The 17584-nt window shown below is 35.9% G+C and overlaps 1 protein-coding gene across 1 annotated transcript; it reads left to right on the top strand.

Moving 5' to 3' along the window:
* Nucleotides 1–4575: 4575 nt before the first annotated feature.
* On the top strand, nucleotides 4576–6639 carry LOC104424363 (gibberellin 20 oxidase 1). The gene is made up of 3 exons (XM_010036757.3): nucleotides 4576–5278; nucleotides 5462–5783; nucleotides 5919–6639. The coding sequence occupies exons 1-3, from the start codon at nucleotides 4719–4721 to the stop codon at nucleotides 6192–6194; spliced, it is 1158 nt and encodes a 385-aa protein (XP_010035059.1). The 5' UTR covers nucleotides 4576–4718; the 3' UTR covers nucleotides 6195–6639.
* The last annotated feature ends 10945 nt before the right edge of the window (nucleotides 6640–17584 follow it).

Here is a 17584-nt window from a genome sequence, read left to right as displayed (position 1 = left end):
TACTATTTGACAAGTTGTCAAACGTACCCTTAGTGATCTCTCCAAGCGAAGCTATCGAGCTTCTACCATGCACTCCCAAAACTGGGGAAAAACAGATTTTCCATGTTAAATATTCCCAAAGAAGAGAAAATTTTGTGTGTAATGCAGAAATATATATATATATATATATATATATACACATACACGATAAGCCCCAAATATTAAGTATTTAATGTAATCCCATCCTGGCCTTTTCACTTTTTGGTACAGTACAATCACAGAAGAATCTATTTAGGATCCCTTCTACTTTTTTATCTTTATCTTTTTGTCGTAACACCCGTGACTTTTACAATTTGACCTTTATATTGACTTGAACTGCTTCAAATGTGGAGTATTTTACATAGAGCATTCGTAACAAATTCATATTTTTTTTTTCGAAATGTATAATACTTTTTCTAATTAGAGCTAAAAGTAAGGGACCAATTTGTCATTTCATTTTTCTCTTGTCAGTCTCATCGGGTTACTTGGAGCCAATTATAGACCGCCAACCTAGACAGCATCAAGCTGAGGCACTTTTTTCAAAATGATTGGTAGTGGACTGCACTAATTGAAACGTTTTTGGACTTGATTGAATTTCTTACCCAAGATTAATGACTTCTAACGAAATCCCCCTTCATTTTCGACCATTTCAAGTGACAGGACGGTCAGACCAAACCAAAAAAAAAAGAAAAAAAGTGACAGGACGGCAAAACAATGTCTCCTCCATTTTTAACATGCCTACCATTGGCCTCTTTCTTCTTTCCTGGTTCGAATATTCCTATAAAGTTTCCAAAAACAACATTAAATTGTTCGGCCACGCATAGCCTGAAATGGGGCAACTCGGCCACTAAGTCCAATTACAAATGCTTGAAATTCTGGACGGTGCATGACGCTAAATTTTTATTAAGTGCACTAAGCTTGAAAATTCCAAGATACCCAACTTCAACAAAAATTATCCAATCAGCTCTAAACCTATTGCATAAATATTGACTCAATTTGAAAATTTTCAATTATTCTAATTTAATCTTAAATATTTGCACAAAATTCTAATAAAGCCCTTCTGATTAATTTTCATCATATATCACTAATGTAATGATCCAGTTAATACTAATTATGGTACGTGGCACACTATCATGTCAATGATTTTTGGCAAGAATTGATTAGATGGATTATGTTGAAATTTCATATAAAAGTTTAAGATTAAATTATTAAAGTTGGAAAGAAAATTAGTGTGGCTCTAATTAATATCATTTCAGAATACGATAAATTAGATTAAATTAGATAGTGCAGATTCCAGTAATATAGGAGGATAATTGTGTCTTGGAAAAAAGAAATGTAATGAAAAGGACGTTCAAGGATGAGCTGATGATTATAGTGAGGGCCAAGTGACTTAGAATCGCTGGAAAGCTAATATGTAAACGGCAACGGCAACAAGCGACAGGCTGTGAAAGGTTTTCTAAAAATGGATTCTTCGAAGAGCAAATTCTTAGCCATAAATGAAAAGGAAAAAAAAAAAGAGAGAGAGGATATTCAGGCTCCGTTTGTTTCGCGGAAGATAAATTATTAGAAAAATATTTCCCTTAAAATAATTTCATTTATCACATAAAAAAATCAGTGATCAAAAAATATTATCATTGTCTATGAAAGTGTCTAAACATAAATTGTCATGAACCCTGAGGTAATCTACAATGTTGGAAATTATTTTATGGATACGAAACATAATTTATAAACTTTAATTTGCATCTATGATTTGATAAGGTATTTTACAACGATTATATTTTGTTAATGATTTGCTAGGAATAAGTAACATTACCAAGATGAAGAATTGGCAGTCACTCAGATTACTTCTTTAAAGGTGAATTATCCTATAAAATGAATTCATTTTAAAAGATGTTACTTCTTTCGAAGTAAATTACTCCTTCTAAAGTAAATCACAACTTTCACACTTGTTATAAGGTAAATTATTTCATTTTGAGTTCTATTTCTTTGGCAGAAAATGTGATATTTATGAAAAATATTTTTTGAGAAGTTATTTTTCAGGAAAATAATAATATTTTTCTGTGTTTAACTAAGAATTGAAAATGAACTAAAAAATATCTTTTGTCGTTTGGTGAGAAAAATCTCATTTGATTGAAAATTGCTAACGTGAATGTTAGCAATCTTATATGGTACAGGCACGCTAACATGGACTTTTTTTTTTTGTAATTAAAAAAAAAACTAAAAATTTTGTATAATTTTTATTTTCTTTTTCCTTCTTCCACCATTGGTCAAGGAGACAAGCGAGGTTGACCTCACCAGCCTCAAGCAAGCTCGAGCTCGAGCCTCGCCAGCCTCAAGAAAGCTCAACCTCGCAAGGTTGGCCCGCACCTATAGTTGGTTGTTAACTATCGCTAAAACTTGACGATTGGCGAAAGAAGAAGGAAAAAGAAAGCAAAAAAAGAAAAAAATAAATAATTAAAAGATTCTAATATTTTAAAAAATTTGGCCTCAATGGAACCTAGCACGGGTGCCAAGGACCTAGGCTTAACCTCAATATTACCAAGATTGGTGTCCCAGGTACAAGCACCAATATCCAGGGCAAAGCCTCGATGGACTTGGGTCAGGGCACCAAAGACCCGGCCTTGTTGCGAGGGGCCTGAAGAGTAATATTGGGATTTTTGTGCCCAAATGCAGAGTTTCTGATTTAAGTGTTGATACCGAGTTATATTTTGAAAATGATTTTTGATTTTTTAAAGAAAAATCATTTTTTGAATTTAAACTTTTATAGGAAAATATTTTCCGTCAATCTCCATTTCCTAAGAGATTCAAATGTCCGAAAAAAAAGATACTTTATTGAAAAATATGTTTTGCGGAATAAATGGAAAGTGAAAGATGTTACGGCTTTCAATGTTAATTGCTCCTTTTAAAGTAATCCACTGTACCGACAAAAAAAAAAGTAACCCACTGCTTTCGCGCTTTCTATAAAGTGATGCGACTAGTTTCTAGGCAAAATTTACTCCTTTCCAGGTAACTTCCTATAAGGAAATTACTTCATCTTGAAGGATTTACTCCATTCAAATGTAAATTAATTTACTTCCGATTTGGTAAATGCCTTTGTCTCAAGTGTTGTTACTCCTTTCGACGAGATTGTATTTTCCCTTATATATCATACCTAATAGTTTCGTGTACTTAGTAATATAAACTCTAATATTATAATTTAATTGATCTCATTATAATTCGATTGCACTTATAGTTATATTCATGGAGTAATTCAAATATAGACAACACCAATCGGCTTAGTAGCAATAATTAGTAAAATTTCATAATGTCTATAGATCTTTTTACTTACATATAGAGTCTATTTGGCAAGCTTCCAAAATGCCCAATGCTGTTATTTCTTTGTAAACCAAGGTTAGCCTACATGAGACTCCATTTAGGTGAGAAGGACTCACATATGCAAAAGTTGCTTTGTGAAGAGGGCAAAATATTATGACTTTTTTTTCTCACAAGTATAGTATAAACTAGTTCAATTACCGATATAACGAATAGAGCCAATCGCAATATTGAGAATTGACATTATTCCAAGTGAGCCTATGCTGTTAGCCCCACTTTTTCACATCTTATAGACTCGATTATTGGAACATAATTGCATATTTACTCGAGGCGATGAATGCAAAGCATATGCAAGAAACAGAAATAACCTTCATGTGTCTGAATTAACACCCCAAGGAACAGATCATCTCAAGTCTCAACTTATAAATACCAGGACCAAAACCCTCAGACCCTCTGTATCGACCCCTGCAACTGCAATGCGCAGATTCTGAATTACAGACCTCAGAACAAATCTCTGTCCGGGTCCTCTTGTCCTAAAAGATTGTCCCTCCTTACATGAACGAATCACCATCATCTCTCTCTCTCTCTCTCTCTCTGGCTCATTTAAGGTCCTGTGATTTTGCCTCAAGAGCTTGTAGCTTCCTCCAAAACATTCCCCTTGTCTCTTTTCCCAAGGGCAGAAGTTCCTTGACTCCCAATCAAAATTTGGTTTTTCAATTCCCCTCAGGTAAAAGGGAAAGAAGATCCTCAACAAAAGTTCCTTCTTTCCCCCAAATCACCATCAGTTCAGTCCCTCCCCGCAAGAACTCACCGTTCTCTTTACCACCACAACAAAAGCTTCGGTTTTTATTTCTTAGTGTGAAAAGCAGATGCAAAATATTTCCTGCCCATTATTTCGTCCCCCATTTTTTTCAGCCACTTTGCTCTGTTGTGAGCCAAACTTGGAATGGCGTAGCTGACTCTAAATGATTTTGATTGGGCAGATACAGAAGACAGGGTGACATTAGCACTCCTTCTCTTTCCTCCAAAGAAACGCCAAAAACGCCATTGGGAAAAGCTCCTTTGGCAACTACAGAAAGGACAACACTCCTAGAATCAAATTGGGGCAATATAATAGTGTGAAAATTACTAAAATCTTTTTTGTCAAATTGACAAGCACCAACCGATGCAAATTCACTCTCTTTGTGGTCCTCGTTTGCAAACAAACAGGTTACACAGCTCCAGATAGAGAGCTATAAAGATTCCCACATTTTGTGCACTCATCTCCCCCCATAAACGGCCTTGGCTTTTCTTTTATCCCAACTCTCAAATTTATTCCCCGCCCACTCCTCCCTCATTTCCCCTGCACAGGAAAAAAGTCGGCTCACATATATAGCTTCCTGAATGCAATGGCAGTTGATTGCCTCACAAGTAAAACCTCACCAGCCATGCCTCCGCAGCACAAAGATGAAGCCAGAGAGGATAAAAAACATCTAGTTTTTGACGCCTCGGTGATCCGGCACCAACCCGACATCCCGAAACAGTTCATTTGGCCCGACGAGGAAAAGCCGTGTGCGAACGCCCCGGATCTCGCCGTCCCGCTCATCGACTTGGACGGGTTCCTCTCCAAAGACCCGAGTGCCTCCGAGGAGGCATCGAGGCTCGTGGGGGATGCGTGCCAGAAGCACGGCTTCTTCCTTGTCGTCAATCACGGCGTGGATGCTGGCCTCATATCGGACGCTCACAAGTACATGGACAAATTCTTCGGGTTACCGCTCAGCGAGAAGCAGAGGGCTCAGAGGAAGCTCGGTGAGCATTGTGGATATGCCAGCAGTTTCACTGGCAGGTTCTCTTCCAAGCTCCCATGGAAAGAAACGCTTTCCTTCGGCTACTCCGCCGAGAAAAGCTCGGCCAATGTCGTGGAAGACTACTTCAAGAACACCATGGGCGAAGAGTTTGAGCAATCCGGGTACGAAACCTATCGCCCATTTCTTTCGTGACAATCGAGCATGTTCCTCGGTCGTCGAAAGAAAACATAATTTCCCCCACACTTTATTAGCATCAATCTATGAAGAGATTAGTCAATAACTCTATAGTTTTATGTGTAGTGTGTACCAAGACAGATGATGATTTTGGTTTTCTTGTGTTTCAGGAGGGTGTACCAGGACTATTGTGAGGCCATGAGCAGACTGTCTCTAGGAATAATGGAGCTGCTAGGAATGAGCCTAGGAATCGGCAGAGACCATTTCAGGGAGTTCTTCGAAAGCAACGATTCGATCATGAGGCTCAACTACTACCCTCCGTGCCAGAAGCCGGACCTCACCCTAGGAACCGGTCCCCACTGCGACCCGACATCCTTAACCATCCTACACCAGGACCAAGTTGGCGGGCTCCAAGTGTTCGTCGACAACGAGTGGCGTTCCATCAGCCCGAACTTCAACGCGTTCGTCGTCAACATCGGCGACACTTTCATGGTAAGTCTCACAGTATATGGCGTTGATTTGTGCCCATTGTCTAGTCAATCATTAGAAATCTATCCCCAAATTTGTATCTATTCGGCTAAGGGCTAATTTAACTGTAATTTTTCTCTTTTTGTTGGGTCACAACAGGCTCTATCAAACGGGCTATACAAGAGCTGTTTGCACAGAGCAGTGGTGAACAGCCGAACTCCGAGGAAGTCCCTCGCCTTCTTCTTGTGCCCGAGGAGCGACAAAGTGGTGAGACCACCGAGTGAGCTAGTCGCAATGTCCTGTCCGAGAGCGTACCCGGACTTCACATGGCCGGTGCTCCTCGAGTTCACTCAGAAGCATTACAGGGCCGACATGAACACGCTCCGAGCATTCACCAACTGGCTTCAACAGAGAACATCTGAACCAGTTCGGTGATGAAGATTTGTCACAAGTAGAGAGATCTATTTGGAGGTCCGAAAAGTTGCGGCTAACAAAAGGGTGAAAGAGCCTCTCTGCCAAAGGAAAGAAGATGACATTGACGACGACAAAGAAGAGAGATCAAAAGGGAAGTGGTGGGTTTTTTTAAAGGACGTTGGAGAGGGACAAACAGAGAGTTAGAGGAAAAGCCAAAATATCTTTTACCTTCAAGGGTACGTCTTCTGTAGCCAGATAGTACTGGCACCCATGATGGTCACGATGATCAAAGGGCAAGAGATCAAGAAACATGAGAACCAATAAAGAGCTGTAATACATCAGCTAATTTTTGTTTTGTTTTTTTCCTTCTCCTTTTGTCCTTGGTTAATGTAGAAAAGTTTACCCAACAGTAACCCCTGCCTTGATGTAAATTTTGCATTTTGGAGAATAGATGCTTCATTAAATATTCCTAGTTTTTTCATCTGCTTCAACCTCAAACATCAAAAAAATCTTCAAAATTGAATCATCTTAGAGGACGAGAAAAACTGAAATCAAATTGAACTTTAAAAGGAATATGCTTCCCTGTCCCGACATGGTCTGTGGAAGAGGCTTTGACATCAACTCTTGTGTTAGGAGAAATTATTCGAAAAGTCCTAAAATTATTATACAACGGTCAATATAATTCTAACTTTTCAATTCGACTAATTTAGTCATAAATCTTTGACAAGTTTTCAACATAATCCTTCTAGCTAATTTTAATTGGGAATCGCTAACGTGGCGGTCTAATCAATGTCGATTGTCCTATATGGCATGAGCAGTGTTGCCATTGATGATTTTTGCATTTTCTTTTGAATGTTCTGAATTTTCTCATTTTTTTTTTTCCTTTTCTTTTTTTTTTTTTCCATTGTTCATCTTCTTGGAATGGTGGATGATTTTTCAACGTAATCTTTCTAGCCAATTTTAATAAGAAATCACTAAGGTGGCAAGCCAATTAATGCCGTTTGTCCTATATAACATGAGCAATAGATGATTTTTGCATTCTCTTTTGAATTTTTCTTCTTCTTTTTTCCCACTATTCATCTTCATAGAATGGTGGCTTAAATGACAAGGCCTTGGTGATGGCTGGCCCATCTGGGAAGATGAATAGTGGTAAAAAAGGAAAGACAAAAACAGGAAAGATAATAAAAATTTAGTAAATTTTATGAAAAATTGCAAATATCGTCTCCATTAGCATCAACATCCGGCCATAGAAAATGGTCTGCATCTACATCAGTGATTTCCAGTCAAAATTAGTTGGAAGCATGACATTGGAATATTGTCAAAAATTTAAAACTAAATTGATTAAGTTGAAAAGTTTAAAACCGAATTAACCGTCATGCAATAGGTTTAAAACTTTTGAAACACTTATCCCTCTTGTGCTATATTCTTCTCGGGGTGTAAACAAGTGAGAATTAAAGATACTAACTACAACTAAAAATCAATTAATTAAATTGAACCAAAACAAATATTTTATTCTTTTTTTTTCACCCTATCCTATATAACCCCAGCCCTCGAAAGTGGGGAATTGAACTCCCCAACCCCTTCACAAATGAGAAGGGTGGCCCTAGGACAACCCCTAGTGGTTTCAAATATATTAATGAAACATAGCAATTATAAAAGTATTAAATTGATAGGGGGTTGACCGAATGGTCAAACATTTTATTCAAATGTAGCATATCTCATGTTTGAATCATGTCATGACTTTCCTTACCACCATGTCAGGGGCACTTTTACTCGTTATACATATACGAGATTCCAAAATCAATGAGATAATGACATAAATGACCCATGAATTTTAATTCAACGTGCCACATGGTCCATGACCTTTAATTAATGTTTAATGTGATCTCTAACTTACGGTTTATTTAATGTGGTTCCTTGACATTTGGTATATATTCGATTTAGTCTCTGAACTATAATAAAATATTCAAAGTAGTCATTTTATTAATTCAAAATCAGGGATAATATTGAATGTTCACAGACTAAATCGAACACGTACAAAAAATTTAGGGATTACATTCAATAAATTAAAAGTTCAGAAACCACATCGTACATTGGGTCAAAATTTAAGGATTATTTGTGTCATTTTCCCAAAATCAATCTAATCAAGATTTGAATTAAAGAATAAACTACTTAAAAGAGTACTAATGAGATGCACATCTTTTCTTCTATCACGATCCGTCTTGATTGGGGCCTCTTCTCTTGGGCGAATACGAATTCGATGGTTTGAGATCACTGACAAGCCTTTCCTGTTATGGAAAGATAGAGCTATTCCAACCGCACAAAATTGTTAAAAACGAAACCCTTTGGTGGTTTGAAGATTTTCAATGGTGAACAAGTTTTGTCCTCCCTCGTGAGAGAACCCGATAGTCGGATTTATAAAAGTGCTCCTCGGTGATAAGCATGCGCATAGTTAATTGAAAATGGCGGTGGAGAGTGATTGTTACTTGCCCTGGACCCTCCCTCGACATGCATCATCACAATACAATATATCAAGATCAGGACCAATAATTTCCATTAATGTAACAATATACGCTTAGTTGGATGGACCCACGTTCTGCATACATCCAAATGGAAATCCTGACCCGATGGAAAAATTGAATGATTCAAGGGAATAGGAGAAGCTAAACTCCACTGAGGATTGACAGAGCTTTCCCTTGTAGTGTAGTCGACCCTTCTGCAACTCATTTTGGTTTTCTTCCTGTTGTTTATTTCGTGTATCGTGCCTTATATCATATACATATCTGGGAGATTTTTGGATGGGTTCTTGAAAATAAAAAGGCAAGCAAAAAAGAGGGAATGCCAAGGAATACTTGGGACAATTGTCGTTGCGCTTGTCGTGTTGTGCGGCAACATTCTCCTCGCCTGATTTTATAATTATTTGGTGTTGTCTGCATTGCCACGAGTCCCCACCTAATCCATTCCTCCACTCCCCCTTCGGAAAATGATTCAACCGCAAGTAAATGCGTAAACGAAAGGGGAAGTCCCCCATATAATGAAGCAGACATGATCTAATGATCCTAATGTTCTCGATAAATCAGTTGCCATTTTATAAATATGCTGATGACAAGATGCTTGTCTCCTAGGTAGATCCGGATTAATGGTCCAGACATTGGATTATTTCGATCTTAATGATGTGTCGAGTTGAACTTATGTCGAGTGTTTAATTCATGCATGCATTTATACTTTTAATGACTAAATCAAATGCATGAGACTACTTTTATTGACATTGTAATGGCATCGGGTGTCCTTTTCTTGCGGGACTACACCTATTTTAATTCTTCTTTTTTTCTGATTTGTAGATATTACTATAGAGATCAAGAGTTCAAGGTTTAAAATTTAAAGTAAAGAAATCTTCACTAGTAAATTTCATTTCTTGAATCTGATTTAATACAATTCATTTTTCAATTTTCAAATAAGTGAGTATTATAAAATATTTACTTAAATGTGGTGATCCGAAAATATTAGAATATCATGGGACTCTTTTGAAATGCCTCTTCTGAAAAGTTGGAATTTAGCAAATAGAAAAATGCACCAATCTGAGAAGTATCGTACCATTTGTACCATACATTCACCCCACATGTTTTTGCCCAGGCATTTATTTTCTCATCCCATGTTGTAAAAGAAAATTGTAGACATGATGCAATATGCGTTACAATTTCTCAAATAGTTTCAGATGCGTCCTCAGATTTATATAGTTCCAAATTGCCCTCACAAAATCTCATTAGTGGTAATATTGTTCGAAGAAAAAATATATACATTTAATGTGGAGCAAATAAATCCAACGATTCTTATCAACATTTCCTAAACTGTTGTTTTTCCGTCTTTTGTGTTCAAATCAAAGAAGTTTACATGCGTGTTCCCTTTTTAGGAGTATCATTTAAGATTTGAGTATTTTAATAAATTTAGAGGTTGGAATTCTAACTGATCTGAAAAATTATTATTCAGGTTCATTTATTTATGTCTCCCTAAAGTTTAATCTCTAATTGTAATGTATAATTCTTTGGTCCAAATTTTCGCAGACGAATTCTTAAGTTAAAATTGTGAATTCTTAATGATTATAATTTATATTTAAGATATTTATTTAACAAAGATTATCAAAAACTTTCAATCTCATCACGAACAAGCCTTTATAGAGATTAAGATTGAGCACGTTAGTAAGTGAAAGAAGGGAAATGAAATTGGTAAGAAACTACCAAAAAACAACAAAAAGTGATGGAATAAAACATCACTGTTTTGATTAATATGAATAATTATATTTCCTAACAATGTGTGCCTTTTGCAGTATCAATAAATAACAACGTCATTTCTCTCTCTCCGTTCGTGATTTTGATTAATTAGTTCTCTTAAACATATTTCCATCAACTCGATAAATTAAAAAGTGTTATAACCATTCAGAGTTATGGCAAGAATAATTTTCTTTCAACTAGGAGCGATTTAAGTAAAATAAAATCGCACCACTTCTTTTTTCTTTTTTTCTTTTTTGCTTTTAAATAAAAAGCTCTGGCTAACTAATATAGACATACACAGCCGCCACAAGTAAGGACAATGACAGTCCCATTCCCGTACTCCCTTCCAAAAGGCCCGCATCACGTGGACATCTTTTGTTGTTAATCGTGTCACATAAAAAATCGACAAAATCTTTTTTATAAATTCAATTCAATTTAAATTGAATTAATTTATTCGGGGAAATTTTCCATGCCACGAGAATGCCCAACTGTCTTCCGCTCCTCCTTATCTGTACCCCTCTTGTTCTCATTATGCCCCCCATAAAAATTTTAATTTCCATCCAGCTGGATTATTTTATAATTTCGACCTTGCCGACCAACTTAACCATAATCCTCATAACTAATTACAGATGTCGTCAGTAATCTCTTGACCTAGTTTAAACCGTTGTCCTCTAGTGAAATGTTACCTGAGAGCAAATATCGTGAATTTTAATTGGGAAATTATAATCAAAATTGGACGACACTGTTTCCACCTCCTATACGACAACAGCCACCCAATTTTTACCAAACAGACAAAATTTCCATCTATCATTCATTTGCAATATTGGTGGTCCAGAACTTATCTACTTTCCCTTTTTTTAAGTATTTTTATATCTATGCAGGATTTATTTATCATGATTAATAATTTCTTGTGTTCAGTTTTGTTTATCGTAGATTTTCCATGTATATATAGGGCACTATATTTTTTTTTTTTTATTGTTTGATATTACTTCTAGAAGAATTTGTTTCGTCAAAAAGAGAAATTTCCAACAAATCTAGCTCTTTTCTACATTGTCAATCAAATTTATAGATAAAATTATTAAGTAGATGGAATTTAATTAAACCAAAACATTGCATACAGTAAATATTTTTTCGATATTTTAAGTGAAATATCATTATTTTGGATTGATAGAAATTAATATTATTCATGAACTATTTACAAAATACATATATATATATAAAGATATGTGCATAATGTTTTTAGTGTACTCCTAGAAATTCCTCTAACATCTCGCATGTATAAAATGATCTTATTAATAAGATAAGTTCTTTGATATAGTAAATAAAGAGACTTGATATATATTTCAGACTAATGAAGTTAATAAAAAATTTACCAAGAAAGTGAGCTTTTGAAATAAGAGGAACGAAAAATAGATAAATTGTTATAAGATCAATAATGAATAAGATACTTTTCAATTTTATAATGTGTTAAAAACATCTTTTTTTCGTTATTAAACACGGAGCATGTAGAACATTATAGGAAGAGCTTTTCTTTAATACGCTAAAAAAATGTGAGATACTTAGTCATGGTAATTATCTTGAATATAAAAGTAAAATTAGAAAAAAAGAATGAGCGAGACCATAATTTTAAATTACAGTCGAAAGATTGAGAATGTTTTTGTCTTTTTAATGTAAATGAGAGTATATATAATTATTGAAGGGGTGGAAACAGCACCACCTTTAAATTTAGTTGAATTTGGTATGGATCACTTGATTGAGAAAACAATAATTTCAAGTGCAACCCATGTGTAATTGACGATTCCAAATCAAAATTACGAAATCTCGAATCAACATAGACAACTTTTTGACCTTTAGCTGTACGGGCTTGTTTTCATTTTTAAGATTTTCTTCTATTTTTTTTCACTCTGAGCAAAATGACATTCACTTGAGGAGTCTCCATCCGATATATATACAACATCTCTACCTCTGTTATCAAAACGAGATCTTCTTTCCTTTTGCCAACGCCTTGGGACACGACAAAATGATGGACGGTTTTGTTCTCATCGGTAGTTGCGTCGCGAATAAACAAAAATGCCGTAGTGGTATTACTAACCAGCGATTATAATAATAATATCCGACCAATTATATTATTATTATTTAATCTAAGTTTAATTTGTTAATGGATGGAACAAGCGATGCCTTAATTTCGGACCAATAGGAATTCGTTTCAGCAAATTGCGCATCTGGATTATAGAATTTCTAGGGGCGGTGCCCTCTTCAGGGTTTGCTGCTTTTGAACTTTTTAAGACATCCTTTTCCCGTCCTCTGTGATTTCCCGTAGCATCGGCCAAAAGATCGCGCATTTCAATAAGTTTAATTCTGATTTAAGAAATAACCCTGGAAAAAGAACTGCGAAAATGAAGAAGATCCGGTCGGAATTCCCTTGATCATAGCGATGCTAAGATATAAAACCTAATCTTCTCTCTCTCTCTCAAAGAACATGCCATTGCTATTGCCTCGTACTTTTCTACTACTTGTCTTATTTCCGAAGCAAATATAAGATGGTTGACACAAAGCATGAGTTGAGTTGCATTTCGTCAGTGCGTACGTATCGATATGTTTGTCATATTTAAGTCATGACATGTCCAAACATAACGGTATGATTATATCTTTATAACGTCAAGATCTAATCAACATCATGGTTACTATGCTTTGTGGTCCCTCATCTTGATCGCGTTGGCAGCAAGGTTTGAGAGTTAGATAAGGCATCTGGCCAAGGCATAAACGAACAAACAACATGATCAAATCGAGTTGTAATTGCTTACCGTCATCGATTAGAATAATGAGAATGATTAGCGCAATAGAACTTATCCCTCCCCCTCCCTAATTACGTGCCAGGATGGACACCGTGCACGACGGAATTCGATCGAAGTGGCACAAAATCTAAATCCCCCTCGCATTTCGTTTGTCGTTTCTCTTGGCAGCGCCCAGCAAGCCGACGGGCTCGCTCTTCCCTCTTTGTATTCTTCTCTTGTCACGTTCCCTTAATCGCTCTCTCCCTTTCTTCCTTAGTTATGGCAGGCAGTATCGGTGGTGGGAGATCGACGCGCACGAAGCGAAAGATAACACAGAGGAGGAGCCACTCGAGATGATTTGGTGGGAGTGACTCAGCTGGATCGCTGGGATTTGTTGTCACGGCACACCTGTAAAAACTGAATTTGTGTAGAAGCAAGGGAAAAGGACGTGAGCGTGCGGATTCGAATAAAATGGAAAGAGCCTCCTCCAATCGATGATGACGACACGGCATCCGCTCTTAGAGCCTTTTTTTGTATTATTGCTGTTTCGGATTCGTCCCGGGAGATCGAGATCATCCTGGCTCGTCGAATTGCGTGTCTCATTCGCGAAACTTATAAATGATCGATCTCAAAAGTACGTAAATCCGTTCCTCATCGATCCTCGGTAGGCGGGCATGGGGACCGGGTCCCTTCTTTGTGAAACGTGATTACTGATTTGGGCATGAGTCTTGCCAGCAAAAGAACCCCCAAAAAAAAAACAAAAAAACAAAAGTGATTATAGGCCTTGGATTGGAAAAAACCAAAGCCAGAATTAGGCAAGTCTTGGAAACCCTCTAAGCCCAATTGAGTTCCTCTGCTCAAGATCTCTTGTAGACCTCTTTCTTTTATGTCGAGGTTGATGACTGATCTTTGCTCGGATTGGATCAGCGCAAGAGACCGACTTGTGTAAAAGAATGGTCAATGGTCATTCTTGTTTAGATCAGTTCAAAGAATAAAAGAAGCAAAACAAAATGGGAATTAAAAAAAAAAACTGAGAAGGGCTTCGGCCCACAATGAAATGCTGAAGAAAAGAGCGTTCTGCATCTTATGTCATTTTAGTTTCTGATTTTAAGAGTTACATGGGCCGAAGAAGCTATAAACCATAAGAAAAGTTCTATGGAGTGCGGCTGAAATGGGCTTTTGGGCGCTCTCCTCTTTTCATTAGATCCACGTCCATTAACTCATCAATACTTGTGCTTTGCTCTCGTCTTTTAATGAATTGAGGGTTTATTTGTTTGATGGAGAACTGTCTTCGAAGAATGTTTTTAGAATTTTCGATGTTTAGATGACAGAAGATTAATCGATCTATGGAAAATATTTTCCATATAATGCGAAACAACAAACTTAGATTGGGGGAAACCGACTTCCCTTTTCTAGTAAGAAATAAATCACTTTCCCTAAACCACAAAATAAATGAAAATTAATATTTTTAAAAATAATTTCCTTTATTATAAAGTTTTCAATGAGATAGATGTACCCTTTTTCAATGAGACTTCTGTTGTAGTCTCTCTTATAGTTGTCAGATACAAACAAAGTACTTCTAAGTACCATTCCTTTCAAATTCATTAAAATTACGTTTGGTGGTCAGGATAAAATTTATCATATCATGTATTTGGTGTTTACTCAAAATAGAATAAAATCATATACAGTTAATAAAATTATCCGATAAATGAGATGGATAAATGTTGATAGGATTTCTAATATCCATAATATGAAAGTTTTTCCTCATATAACAAACTTCTTAAATGAAAAATTTAAAATTATATTTCAATATAAGTAATATTTGAATTCCAAAATAAGAAATTCAAAATAACAAAAAATAAAAAGTTATTTTTTTTAAGATAATCTTATTTTAATATATATTCGAATTTAATTCTATCTTATAATATAAACTCAAATATAAAATATATTTTATTACATATTTTAGGCGTTTTAGTATTTTAGGTATATTAGTATAGTTTTCTATTTGATAAAATTTTATCGAGATAATGATGGAAGGGGAAGAAATAAATAAATAATATATTAATTAAAAAAGAGAAGAAAAAATAAAAATAATAAGAGTGTCATGATTTTTTTTTTGTTTGTAAAATTAGTGATTCATTTATATTGATATGACATTTATACCAAACAATATATATGATGTAATGTAAATATATCCGATTTTATCATTATAAACATCAAATAGTGAACCACAACCACCACCCGCAGCGGCGCAGTTGGCTTGGGGCTCTCTCCCTCTCACGAAGAGGAAGAGTTGGGGTTCTCTCCCCCTCACGAAGGGGAAGAGTTTGAATCCTAGAGGCGTCGTTAGGGAAGCTCGCCGATTATTAGTTTACGGTGTTCCTCGAGTTGCCAAAAAAAAAAAAAAAACACAAAATAGTGAACAAGATATAACAAAATCCCCCACATTTCATATCATATCCTATCAAATCTTATCATGATTAAAAATGTAGATGATCAACGTAGCCTAATATCAAATCCCCCACATTTCATATCATTAAGTGTTTCCATATACCGGTTTTTGAATATCTATTCTGCTCAATTAGTGGAAAACTCAATAAAATATCAAATTCCCGTTTCCACTTTTCTGATTGAAAATCATCATTACCAAGCCCCTTTGAAAAAGTCAAAACTTTTATGTGCTCCTCACATATATTATCTACCTAAACCAATCAAGACATGCCCAAGCAAGATCGATTTCCTTAGCTCCTTCGAACTCAACATCATAAGACCGATATGCATTAACCAAAAAAAAGCACATCATAAGGCTGATATGAACGAACGAATATCATCCCATCATGGACTCTGTTAAAAACCCTCTGTCAAGGAAAAGCAAGACCCTGGTTATAGTCTTTCACAAAGAAAAGGAAAAATCTGCTTCAAAATGGTTTTGGCAACAGAGTATATTTTTTGCAGTACACGGAATATTTTCCCAAATAAGGGGACAGGAGAGGCCACCAACATAAGAGCAAAAGGCTTGCCCCCACACAAGCAGGGCAATAATGCAGGCCTTTTCTGCAGCAACAATGGCCCCCTTCCCACTCCCTTCCTCCCTCCCTCCCGCACTGGTGAATCGAGGCAATACGTAGCCTCGGTGGACTCCACCTCAACATAAGCATCTCCCTCTTCCCACCATTACTATTCCCTCCCCTTCCTCTTTTCCCCCTTTCCCACATGACAGATATCCTCTGAAACTTGACAACTCGTAGCTGCAGAGTTGTTCGTGTCATGTCACTTAGAAACATCTCTACACAACGACAAGACATACGCACGTATTGGCGAATGCAGGACGCTGGTTGGTCGCGGCCCTCCGTTGAATCGTATCTATTTGGCTCTGCGGACTTATTGTCCCTCGAATTTATGTGGGATTGGAGCTATTAATAGGTTTGGCCCAAAAAAACGTGATGAAATACCTATTGGATCGGAGATGGATCGATATATATCAACAAAAGTTGTGATGAATCATTTGTTGATTTTAGAAAAGAGAGTAAATGACAAAGAATTTAGGGTATGACATTGAAAATGATCGTTGCTAGCACTGAAAATTGCAAAATTTGCAAAGCAATGTTGATTTCTGTGATTGATGGAGATCTTTTGTAGAGAGTGCAATGTGGGTATCTACAGCCCACCATCGATTGTTACAAGTTTTGAATTCAAATAAGCAAATAACCTTCTAATCTTATTAACGGTTACGAGAAGTTACACTATCCATTATCTCATATTATCTAGTAAAAGTTATTTACAAAAAGTTATAAAAATCCTAAAATATTGGCAATAAAATACAATCACTCGGCAATTATGTTTTTGTTTCGATTCCTCGTTGTAGATGACTTCATTAATTAACTTCACAAGGCTTGATGTATGCTTTCATCAATAACTTTCGTATCATGTGTTGTCGAATTTTGAAGTTATGGACTGTTTTAACCAAACTGTTTATCGACTCAATTTGTTACTTATCAATAATAACTAAAAGTTCGTCATTTTTTGGTGTCAATGTATGCCTTATTTAAAAAGAATGAAATGGTTTATCAATCATTCAATTTTATAAATTAAATAATCAATGGTCATCAATCATTCAACAAAAGTGATTTTTCATCGCCAAATTACCTCTTGAATTGTTTTCTTAAAAATACACAATTGATTATGTTATAGCTCCATGAATGGTGCCACTTGCAATATGTTTTAGCTACTGAATCTTATATGCATTACACATCCTTCACTTAATTAAATAAGGTCGTCTTTCAGTCAAAGATTTCATCTTTACTTATAAGCATCAAGCAAATAAATTCGAGTGTCTTTAACCTTAGCCATTATTTATGTACTTATTTTG

Source organism: Eucalyptus grandis, chromosome 11 (assembly GCF_016545825.1).
Source record: "Eucalyptus grandis isolate ANBG69807.140 chromosome 11, ASM1654582v1, whole genome shotgun sequence".
Classification (NCBI taxonomy): Eukaryota; Viridiplantae; Streptophyta; class Magnoliopsida; order Myrtales; family Myrtaceae; genus Eucalyptus; species Eucalyptus grandis.
The sequence above is the reverse complement of the archived record's forward strand: the minus strand, read 5'-3'. Positions and strand labels throughout refer to the sequence as shown.

Excerpts from the sequence above, each read along its gene's own strand:
- LOC104424363 (XM_010036757.3), top strand. The coding sequence starts at position 4,719 with ATGGCAGTTGATTGCCTCACAAGTAAAACCTCACCAGCCATGCCTCCG. Across the intron at positions 5,279-5,461 it reads GAAGAGTTTGAGCAATCCGG|GAGGGTGTACCAGGACTATT; the intron begins GTACGAAACCTA and ends CTTGTGTTTCAG. Across the intron at positions 5,784-5,918 it reads ACATCGGCGACACTTTCATG|GCTCTATCAAACGGGCTATA; the intron begins GTAAGTCTCACA and ends GGGTCACAACAG.